Source organism: Drosophila biarmipes, chromosome 3L (assembly GCF_025231255.1).
Source record: "Drosophila biarmipes strain raj3 chromosome 3L, RU_DBia_V1.1, whole genome shotgun sequence".
Taxonomy (NCBI): Eukaryota; Metazoa; Arthropoda; class Insecta; order Diptera; family Drosophilidae; genus Drosophila; species Drosophila biarmipes.
This window is the reverse complement of record NC_066613.1, coordinates 23365606-23377281: the sequence shown is the minus strand read 5'-3', so window position 1 is coordinate 23377281 and position 11676 is coordinate 23365606. Positions and strand designations below refer to the sequence as shown.

At 46.6% G+C, this 11676-nt stretch overlaps 1 protein-coding gene across 8 annotated transcripts in view; it reads right to left on the bottom strand.

The window, feature by feature from the left end:
- LOC108034810 (protein furry) overlaps positions 1–11676 on the bottom strand; it is a 50099-nt gene that overhangs the window by 30827 nt on the left and 7596 nt on the right. For 5 of the 8 annotated variants that reach the window (XM_017109848.3, XM_044094913.2, XM_017109850.3 and 2 more), the window contains exons 2-14: positions 9909–11485; positions 9507–9847; positions 8030–9411; positions 7733–7964; positions 7487–7669; positions 5669–5812; positions 4327–4494; positions 4109–4258; positions 3796–3965; positions 3566–3720; positions 3250–3360; positions 3030–3184; positions 692–855 (exon numbers count right to left, since the gene is read on the bottom strand). In XM_017109848.3, coding sequence (XP_016965337.1) covers positions 692–855; positions 3030–3184; positions 3250–3360; positions 3566–3720; positions 3796–3965; positions 4109–4258; positions 4327–4494; positions 5669–5812; positions 7487–7669; positions 7733–7964; positions 8030–9411; positions 9507–9847; positions 9909–11485 — 4932 coding nt within the window. The remainder of the gene's footprint in view (positions 1–691; positions 856–3029; positions 3185–3249; positions 3361–3565; positions 3721–3795; positions 3966–4108; positions 4259–4326; positions 4495–5668; positions 5813–7486; positions 7670–7732; positions 7965–8029; positions 9412–9506; positions 9848–9908; positions 11486–11676) is intronic. The other 3 variants (XM_017109854.3, XM_017109855.3, XM_017109856.3) reach the window with 1 other exon arrangement.

Here is an 11676-nt window from a genome sequence, read left to right as displayed (position 1 = left end):
ATCGGAAAACATCGAATATGCGTGCGATTTGCGCAAACAAAGCCTCTTATGTAATGCAATAAAAAATCCACAGCCACACCCAGGGTAAAAAACAATAACACGATGGGTACGCATATGAAATTAAAATGCAAAATTCAAGCACCGACAAGCTGGGAGAACAAACACACTTGCCGCATTGGGAAATTTAACGAATGAAAATGGGATCCCCACCCTCAGGGATTCATAACGAAAGGTGAAAAAAGCACTTCCACCCATTGAGTGAGAGTGCGAGTGCGACTGTCATGTGAGCTTCTTTGCGTCCTTTCGTAAGTAGCTCAACCTCTGACAGATTGCAGCAACAATGGGGATTAGGAAGTTCGCCGAGCAGGTATGTATATAATATCAGGTGTATTTCCCCCAGAAGACTTTCATTAAGTTATGGTAAATAAAAATTTAATGAGCCTAAAGGTTCTGCCTTTGTAACGAGTACTTAATGTGCACAGGCAAAATTTTGGTTTAATAAATGTGATACCAAATTGTTGGGAATTCTCAATAAAGCATAGTACAATATATACTTGGAACACAGAATCCTGATAGTATATGAGAGTCTGCCTCTGCACTTGGCCCATTCCACTGAAAACTTCTCCTTCTCACTTAATTTCCACTTTATTGCCATCGCCCCCTGTTAGTTGTCAGAATGGAAAACTCATACCTTTCTCGTTGTCGCTGTGCAGAGTGCCCACCACGCTGCCGAAGAATCGCTTGTCCAGGATCTGCAGCAGTTGCAAGGCCGTGGCATGGACCTCCACCCGGGGGCAGCCCGTCATCAGGAGGGTCACGGTTATCACGGATGTGTAGTGGTCGCACGGGTATTCCCTGTAATTAAAGGGAAGAGCAAAAAACAAGGGCTTTAATACCAGACAGGAGCTTACAAAGTATACCTAATGAGGATGTTGGCTTGCGGTTCTGCGGTTCTGCGGTTCTGGGTGCCAAATGCGCTGAAATTTTGTGCGGCACATGGCAAACGTGTGCCAAGAATCAACAGTTCCAGGTAACCAGAAAAGCCATCACCCCATCCGATTCCCGACAGATCCATTAAAATGTCGTAGCCCACTTGTTTGCACACATGCATCAGAACACACATCCTTCTTCTCTACTCGGGTTGGTTTTTTTCCTTTTGCTACCGCAGGGTGCGGAAAAACACTTTCGGACAGGTCCGCCCACTTTGCCTTCGGTTCACGCTTGCATTGAATTGAATAATTTACGCAAATCGATTTTCGCTTTGCATCACCGCAAACACAAGAAGACTTTGGCGCTACAAAGTAAGCTGTGGTTTTCATTTTTTCCATGGGCTTTGCAAGAATACGGAAAATGCAGAACTTGTATGCGTATAACTTAGAGCTTTGCGTGCTCGTAAAGATCAAAGTTCAAGGACAAATGGCTGGCTATTCAAATAATGCGAATTCCCCGGCGCAAACGGGCTGCGATAAGCAAGCGAGGCCCAAAACACTTTAGATGCAATCAATCAATTTTTCGGCCAAGTTGCTTTGTCGGTTCCTTGGCTCTCTCTGTCTCTCTCCTTTTGGGCGCCTTTAAATCTTGTCAGGAATTTAAAACATTTATCACACTGCCCATTAAAATGAAAATGGTATTCGCCAGTCGATGTGCCAACAGCATGCCAACACCACCTGACACAAAAAATCCGGACATGCGGAAAATAAAGTTGGGAATGCCACGCGCTGAACCGATGCAGCATGTGGTTGGGTCGCTCTAGTTAAAAAACCGAGGTGAATTCTTTAGATCCACGAGTCGACTGTGAGATACCTAGTATCAGGTATCACATTACGTAAAAGAACACGGTATTGATCTTATAAAAGTTTTTGGTTTTATCTTTTGTTTTAAACTAAACGCGAATTCTTTAGATCCACGAGTTGATTGTAAGATCCCTAGCAGTACAATGTAAAAAAATGGTTCCATAATATAATATCGAACACAATTCTAACACTTCTTCCCTACTTTAAAATACCCCATTACTCGGTGAGAAATACCAAGAACCCCCGGACATGCAATGCTCTAAAAGCCCTGTCCAGCCAACAAAGAAAACACTACGGCGCGTGGGCGTCTCAAGTGTTTGAGATGCTGCTACCATGGCTTTGATTTTCGGTTTTGGGCAAAAACCACAAAATCACAGACCCTCACCTGGGCTGGACCGCAAGCTAGTGGGCTCTCGTTACTATAGCTGCTGGCTAAAACACCTTCGACGTCGACAAATGTCGACAAATTGCAAAGGGGGAGCTTAAAATGCGGTGAGACAGACGGGTCTGAGTTTTGGCATGGGTAATTCGTTGCCATTAGAACTGTGTAAACAAACTAGCCGAATTATTTAGCACCTGTCTGCTCTTCCCATTAGCCAGCCAGACTGCTGTGTAAATATGCTAAACCCATGACAATGACATCAAAAGCGGTGATGATTCAATGTTCAGTAATGAAAAACTTAAATAACAACATTAACTGCAGTTGTGTTCACCATAATTAAGTGGTAATTTAGTGAAATCATAATTTGTTCACACCCAAAATGAAATCGCCTGTGACACATTTGTCTGCCGCCTACAATTGCATTAAATGCAATGAGCCATGCATGGTGTGCTTCATGGCGCCAACTGTTTATCTAGCAATATACACGGAAAATGCTGCCATTATGGGTAAAAAACAGGTAGCGGAAATAAAAAACGTGCTTGGCCTGGACAAATAGGCTGTCAGCCACTCATGTGTGCGTTCGTGAATTTAAACAGCGCCCCATTGTTGGCAGCCACACGTGAAATGCTACTTAAGAGCACCAGAGTAAGCGGCATTCAGGTCCTTCGTGCCACAATCAATCCCCCGCCCGGGCATATATGGGCCAAGCGATTACGCCGGCAGGTGGAGGGCAAGCTAAGTACATGACCGTCGAACAAGTTGAAACGAATTAAAAGCGAGCAGCGTAAGGCGATTACGTATCAAGCGGCACCCGAGTTCTTATGTTTAAAGTGGCCATTTCCCTTATCACTCACTTGGCGCTGAAGATCGAGGCCAGGGCCAGGAAACAGGCGTCCGCCTCGCGAGGCGTCGACGTGTAGCACCGATCTATCACCCACTCCAGAAGCTGTCCCATATCCGGATTGGATTCGAGAAGGAGAACCACTGTGTCCCGTGCCAGTTGGTAAATCTATGGGGGTGAGAGTTCAGAGTTAATTGCGGTTCGGGTGCGCGGTCAAGTGGGTGGCACTTTACCTTTTCGTCCTTGGAGGTCAGCAGCAGATCCAGCCACTTGTATATGATGCCTTCGTCTTGCAGATGAGGTGTGTAGAAGATGTGACCGCAGCAGAGCAGGGCTGACATGGCCTGGGGGAGAAAAGAGTAATACACAGGGGAAAATATTAGATATAGTAAAATGTGAAATGTTTTCCAAAAATTTAATATTAAATTTTTCACAAGTAAAATGGTGTTTTATGGTTTTATTACAAATAAAAAAAATGGGGAAAACTTGTCTAGGTGCAAAGTAGCCTGCGTAAGACAACCCCCAATGCGGTTTTCCCTATGTACTTGCCTGCAGGGCGCTGAACTGCAGCTTCTCCTCCTCGAGGGTCTGGCCAATCTGCACCGTAATGCCTAGCGGCTTAGAGAAGCTGCCACACCAAGCGGCAAACAAATTGAACAGATTACGCTTGAGGACCCGGGACAGTAGCGTGGCACAGGATTCGACTAAGAAAAATAAACGGGCAATCAGTTGAAGCAGACGGATGCGATGACAGCTCCTGCAGGTCTCGCCAGACTTACGTGAGAAGTTCTTAATCATCTTGCGTATGAAATTGCAAAAGTGCGCCTTCACCTCGCGTATGCTCAGGTTGTCCTTGTCCGTCTCAGACATTAGGTAGGCCACGGCGCCCTCGATGTACTCCACGAAGGTGGGATGCAGCGACATCGTATCGCGCTCCAGGACACAGGTGCTGCAAATAGATAAGGGAAAGTTGTTGGCTCATTAGAAGCATTCATATGTAACCTAGGAAATGCGCGATTTCTCAATGTCATGTTAAAAATTCAGTTATGTACTTAATATCAGTTAATATCATGAGTTAAATGCAATACTTACCTCACGCCAAACGTTCCGTTCTCGGCAATCTTCTCCAGCACTCGCACGACCTGCAGGCGCAGGGCATCCCGTCGCCGCCTCCTGCGCATGTTCTCCTGCTTGCGATCCACCGCCTCGCGTATGTACACCACCAGCTCCTCCATCAAATCCCTGCCAGAACACACACGCACTGCGTCAGGGGGGATTCATCAAGTTGGGCTGTTAGCTTAGAGACTTACTTGAGCGCATCGTGGTTTATCAGGCCCAGGGCGTTCACGGCGGCATCCCGCACATCCACGACCTCGCAGCGGAGCAGCGGAACCACCAGTTTGTAGAGGGCCTGCGGTGAGGCGCTGCCCATCGCCGACTTGTCACTGCGATCGGCGTTCAGGGAGTCCGGCGATGAGCTGTAAAACAAATTTACGGCCATGGATTTTAGTGTCAGGCAGCGAGTGCTCCGGGGGCAGTAATTTCTGTTAATGTTGCCTTTCTGGCTGTGGGTGTTTTCTCTTTGCTGCCTTGGCAAGGCCATCGTTATTTAGCGAAAGTCCATAAAGTTTATTGCGTTTTAAACGGATCTGTAAAAGTTCGCTCGAACCTGACGATTCGTATTTGCAGATACTACTTTACATTTACAGGGTCACGGTCCCTGCTGCACACACCCTCATTTTTTTCCAGCAGTGCAACGATAAACATTATGAATTTTAAATTTGAAATCTTCTTTCAATTAAAACCCATTTTTTGTTCGTACCCTTTCCTTTGCCAGGGTTGCTCGGAACAAATAATAATAAATGACAGGCAGCAAATAACAATTTTATACACAAATTTTTTTTGCTGCTGAAAAGCGAACACGAAGCCAAATCAAGCTTGGGTGGTTTTGGGGGTACTGGCTGACATGCGCTATATGAAAAATAAACAAACTTGTCTTCAAATTATTTTCAGCACACTGCAAACAAGGGGGAGTGACCATTTCCGAATCGTATTGCACAAAATCAAGAAGGCAGGGGACGAGGAAAACTGTTTGCCAAATGAAATGGCAACAACTAACTCTAGGAAAACCTGAAGCTGATGCAAATGGGAAAATATCTTGGCAAATCAAAGTCGAATAAATATAAACTCAGCAAGAAATAAATGGAAATATATGCGTCAATACTTTGACTAACAGAGCCAATAAATACGCTTTTTGAGTTTTATGAAAAGTAATTTTGCATTAAAAAATCTTGTTTAGTAATGAGCATTTAATGGTTTACAAAATATAAGAAAAAAAGTTAAAGAATTTTTTCTTAAAAAAAAAAGCTTATATAAAGAAAGATTTTGCTGACCACAAGGTAGCCAGAGAACACAGAAATAATTGTGCAATTTTAAATGCAATCTGGAATGCAAATTGGTAGGCAAGGATCCGAACTTTCGGAACCAATTAAAAACATTTATAATAACATGCCAAAGCTAGACACACAAAAAACACAGACAGGCAACAGAAAATATAATAAACACAGGAATATTTTCATTTTGCTGGTATTTTGCTGCATTATTAGTTGGTTGGTTTGGTTTTGATTTGGTTTTTGGTTTTGTTTGCTTTACCCAAGTCGTTTCTGGCGCGCCTCTTTGCGTCCATAGGAGAGTGGCAGCGTGAAACGCGTGACGATTCCCTCGGGCCCAAACACATTGGATGGTATATTGTCCAGGGAATCGGACAGCGAACGCGAGTCCGACTGATCTTGTAAACTATAAATTACAATCCATATAGAGAAATTGGTAAACAGCAGGGTTTATGGGTTGTTTTTCTGAACGACTTGTGATGATTCGATTACGATTTATGTGATCAATATTTAATGTACGCATTTGCACAGGGAGATTTTCCATCCTGGCAAATGGTTGGTCAATCTGTATGCCCAGCTCCCACGGGATGTGTTCTGTGGACTTTAGCCTTCACGGGGACACGGGGTGCAAGGTGGTTTGTATGGACGTGGGAGGGAGTGGGCGTGGACTTTTTGTGAAAATTCCCATTTTTATTGACATTTTCCATCGGCCAACATTTACACACTGATGCGATGGAAATGTTTTGAGGGGGTTTTTTGTGTTGTGGGTTCCAATATTTCGCATTGTAATTCAGTTAAGTCTAGTTAAATTTTAAACGAGCGGTGCCCCAAAGTGGATTAACAATGATATACTACATGGAAAAAGTGGCAGCTAGACATTCAATTTAAAAATATTGTGCAACAAAAAGTGGTTCCATAAAATAAGCAATATTACACTCGTATTTATATTTACGAACTACCAAGAATTCGGGTTGATACTACAATTCTTAAAACACATTCTTACTTAATTTAGCTCTTTGGTAAAATAAAATGCTCATCCCTTTAAGTTCAATAACCTCATTTCTTTCATAATATTTCAAGTGTTAAATGGTTAGCCATATTTTAAATTGTATTTAGCAAACTCTATTTGTTTTAGCCTTATTCCTAGTCAACACTTTCCCCTAAAACACTAAATAAACCCGCTTTAAATTCCAACAAAGACTAAGTTCTCTGCTAATTTATTTACATGGAATGTGTAAGTACCTTAAATGCAGTTTGATTTATGTAAGCAAAACACTTTATTTCCGATTTGTCCTTAACAGCTTTCGCCAGCATAAATCCCAGGCTTTCAACTTCAACCCTACCCTTTAACCTTTGGCACTAAAATAATAAACGTAGTAATAACGCGCTTGGCTGGGGTGGCCAAATATTGACGAAGGCGCCCTACTGTTTCTGTTTGTGCAGGCGGATGTACGCATTATTTTCGATATGCGAAAGTTTGTATAAATTCACGGATGATTTCTGCGGAACACAGAATCAAGTGCGTGCGTGTAAAACAATCCAGCTAAACATACAACGTGTCGTATGAGTAACGACGATAAAGCAATCAAATCTAATGACATATTAAAGCCGATGTGCATTCACCATTAAAATGCAAATGGAGGAAGACAAAACACATTTTCAAATACCAACATATAAATCTGAATGTCTGTATGTTGGGGCAGCCACAGAATGCAATGAAATGTTGGTTTGACAAATACAAAACATAAAATTAATTTGCATGTGAAACTTGATTTTTCAATTTTACACCCATTCCTAATAACAAAGCACACAGGTCAACTTTGGTACACATAAACACCACATGCCACATTCGTGCCGAATGAAATTGAATGCGAAGTATTAGTCAAACAGAAGTAATGAAGTGTCTTGTTTGTTTTGAATTTCGGGGCGGCGGCGGCGGTGTTAGTGAAATAAATCAATAAATGCACACAGGAAAACAAAACAACATTGAAATGATTTCAAATACAATTGCAATTCGTGTGTTATGCAAGTTCTGCCTCTGTGAAAATGAATGTTAATTGGGTTTGGCCATCTCACTCACCTCAAACTCAAATCAGGTGAGGCACAGCGAACGGCAACACTAGGAATTTGTGGCACCAATCGCATGGCACATGCCACCTGATTCCTCCAAAGACGCAGGTAAGAATCCTTCTGGCTCTCGGTGGGCACTTTCTTGGTGGGCGCCGAACTCCTAAGCAACGAAGCTCGGTTGTCGCTCACGGGGCTGCAAGATAGATAATAATTCATTGTTATATAGAGATGCATTTGTAAGCCTCCTTCAACCTACGTGGGATCTATGACGCTGTAGAGCGCATTCAGGCGAGTGAAACAAATGGGCCAAGCCTGCGCCACAGCCGATGGACACTGTTGCAGTATGCGCTGCCTCTCGAGCAGGCCAAACAAACAAGTGGCCCAGGGATCAAATGGAGGTTGAGGGGAGCTGGCCACCGTGGCCGAGGCATTCGCCGTTGAGCTCGACTGTGACAGGTTGAGCGTCGAGGTGGAGGACTTTGAGTTGTCTGCAAGGAATGCCAACAATGTTAGTTTGCTCTATGAAAATAAAGAATAAACAAAGGAATCTCACCATCTGTTAGCCCGGCCAGCCACACTCCACTGGACCTCTCGGCTATCCACTGCAGGTCAATGCAATTAGCATTCAGGATGGCAGTCTTCTCCGTCTGCGGCAGCATGGGCAGGCACTTCTCCACGATGGTCGGCACACACCGATCCATAACATCGATGAGCGGGGGCTCTGTTTCTGGGATGCCCAATGCCCGCATCAGATTCTTCACCTCCTTCAGGATCATGGCTGCCAGCTTACGTAGATATGGGCGATAGTTACAGAGTAGCACAAGAGCAAAGCCCTCGACGAAGTGAAGCGTGGTGGCCAGTGGAATCTCATTTTTCTTGGCCACATCGCTGGCCATGTTCAGCACAGTGTGTTGGGTGATGCTCGACATGCCGCTGGAGGTGGTGATGCTGGAGGCCGCGCTGCTGGCCGTGTTCAGATGCTGCTGCTTGGACAACTGACTGCTTGCGGTGTCCTTGGCCGGAGCTGCTGCAGCCTGCACCACAGTACCCTGAACCACTGTGACCGTGGTCGTGACTGTGGTCACTTTGGGCTGCCCTGTATTGGCCACATTTGTTGCGCCACTTGGAGTTATGGTGGTATTATTGCCATTCACATTAATGGCACAACGCCAGATGTTAAGGAAGTTGAACAGGATGCGCGTGCAGTTCTCCAGCAGCTGCGGATAGGTGTCGGTGACGTCGCGCACCAGAAACTGAGTGTATCCGTGCACGACATCCTGACGCCAATCCGGAAAATCTATAACCAAAGTCGTAAGCGACTGGTGGGTTAGAATTCGCAGCTCCTCGTCCATGTGGACCGTCAGCCGGGACAGCAGGTCCACCAGTTCGTGAGCAGTCATTGTATCGGGTATCAATCGGGGCACGGCAGCCACGCAAGTTCGAAACAGATCAATGCGTGGCTTTCTTTCACCGGAGAGCATTTCATCCGGTTCCTTGTTTTGGTTCTGCGTGTTCGTCATCATCAGTGGCCGACCATAGTGCACATCCAAAGCTCTCAGAATATCGACAAAAACCCTGCGTACGTGCGGAAAGTACGTAGACATTCCAATACTTCGAGCAGTGTCATCCGTTAACATCTTGTTTATGTACGTCTTCTTGACGCGCAGCGTGTTACCAGATGGCAGGGCTGGAACCGTCCTGGGCATCGGCGGCTCACCAGCCTTCTGCTGCAGTGAGTCGGCGACGACCAAGAAGGCTCGCAGTCCGATGCTCATGCGTTCCGGATTGAGGATCAGCTTGATGGAGCGACCCACGCACAGCAGATCGTAGACGATCTCGCGCATGGCGAAGTCCAGGCGCTCCTGGGCGATGAACTGGATGATCTTCACAAAGATGTTCAGCGGCGTGTCGCGTGGCACAACTCCTTTGGAGCCCCTAGAAGGTAGGTATTAAATAGAAAAGGATTAGCGAAAGTCAAACAAAATACATCTGATCAATTAGTTAAATAAGGCTAGACGTCCTCAACTTACTTGGGAAACAGGGAGTTCACAATGCTCTGAAGGCGGGAGTGCGTGGCCGAGTTGGACTCGCACTTGATGCGAATCATGTAGACCCAAAGTAGACGATACAACGACTCCAGGGCAACGCGGCTCATTTTGGCATCGCGGTTTTTCAGGTTACTCAAACACATGGCCAGGAAGTAGTGCCAGTTGGTCAGGAAAAAGGTCTTCTGCGAGACGCAGAGCAGGCAGGTGACGAGCGGAAAGAGGGCCAGGCGGTGCTTAGACTTGGTAGAGGCATCCAAGGTCTGCACATAAAGCAGCTCCACAAAGTTCTTTACGCAGGGAACGTTCACTTCGTTTTTTACGGCCTGTGGGAGAATAATTTCAATATTATAATAATTTAAAGATTTCATGGAAATTCAAACTCACCGCCGCCACAGGCACCAGGATCTCCACAAAGAGACCAGCCAACGCATGCTTGATATCCTTATCCTTCACCTCCAGAAAGTACTGACCACACTCGTGCATAAATTGAAACGAGGCCTCGAACTCCTCGATGGGCACCATCTTGACCCGAAAGAACTTCATGCCCATCAGCAGACTGATGATGCTCTGGGTGGTCGTGGGCGACACCTCCTTGCCGCGCAGCTCCTTCAGTTCGCTCATGAAGCGCTTGCGCACCGAGGCAAATCGACTTTGAGCCAAAACCCCAATAACCTCAGCATACAGGTCGGCGATCATGTGGATATTCAGGGCATTCGGATTGTTTTGCAGTCCATCCTTGTACTTGAAGTGCTTGAAGGCCAGATTCTCGATGCTGCGCACCAGATCCTCGTGACCCGGATGATAGGGCAGCTGCTTGAGTATCTCGATGAGGGCCAGGCAGAAAATGAACTCCACGGCCGCCTCCCTTCGCTGGAGTTGGAAATCCAAATCCACACTGGGTTTATTGCTGGCCGCCTGGGAACTGCCACCACTGGGAGCTGGTTTCTTGAGGTCATTCTTGATCTCCATGTCGGACAACTGACGTCGATGCCAGGCCAGCAGGGTGTGCAGCAGCGATGGCAGGCAGTGCTCGGCCACGGAACCCAAAGCGGATAGCAACTGATCAAACTGCTGATCCTCACCGCGTTGCAGCAGCTTCGAAAGATTCTTGTCGGCACTTTCCAGCATCACCAGCTCGATCTTCTTCTCGGCCTGAGCGGTGAAGTCGCTGAAGAGGTTGCGCATCACAATCTCGCCAGGTCGTGGAGCCGAGATCTCCACGCTGGCCACGCTGGCTGCGAGGGCATGCATCTCGGCCTGGGTGTAGCTGGGCAGGACGTTGATGATCGAGCTCCTTGAATGCGCGCCCCAGGGCAGCAACGACTGACGCTGGGGAATCACCAGAGCTGGCGGTGAAGCGTAACTCTGGCGACTGGCCGGCAGACTTTGGTAGGTAATCGTTGCTGGCGATTGCTCCACTCCGCCCACTGGCTGCTGCTGCTGCTGTTGCGGCTGTAGTTGCTGCTGTAGCTGTAGCTGTTGCTGCTGCTGCTGTTGGTATTGCAGTTGCTGTGACTCATACTCTATGCCATAGGGATAGTCATCGCCGGGCAGCTGGTAGTTAATTGGCGATGTTGTCCCACTGGCATTGGTGCTGCTCGCACCATTCCGACTGGTCTTCGGCGTGGATGTGTACTCCGCCGAGTTTATCGAGTGACGCTGTCCCGGCGATCCACCACTCGGATTGCCATCCAATTGAGCCGATTCCACGTTATCGACGCTATCGCCGCCAGCCGGGTTGGCCTGCTGATAAGCATCTTCGTGGAAAGCGTTACGCTGGGGGCTCTTTGTTGGTGTCACCACGCCCACGCCCACTCCGCCTGCTCCTCCCACCGCAGCAGTGCCTGTTGTTGTTGCTGCTGCTGCTGCGGCAATTGCGTTGTTGCTGTTGTTGGGACTGGCGGTGGAGGGCGAGCCAGCCGGATCGCTCAGGTGCTGCTCATTTGGGTTTTGATTTGTGCCTGGTTAAAAAAAGAACAGAGCCCATTACCATTATCGGTTTTATGATTAAACGGATTACACTTATCAGTTATTTATAGGTATGGAGTTACATGCTCAGATAGCCAGGCGAGTCCCAAAACTGATTCACTCTACGAGTATGTTTTGAAATCAAACGAAAACCTGGCGCTTGTGAAAACAATAAGTTACAGTA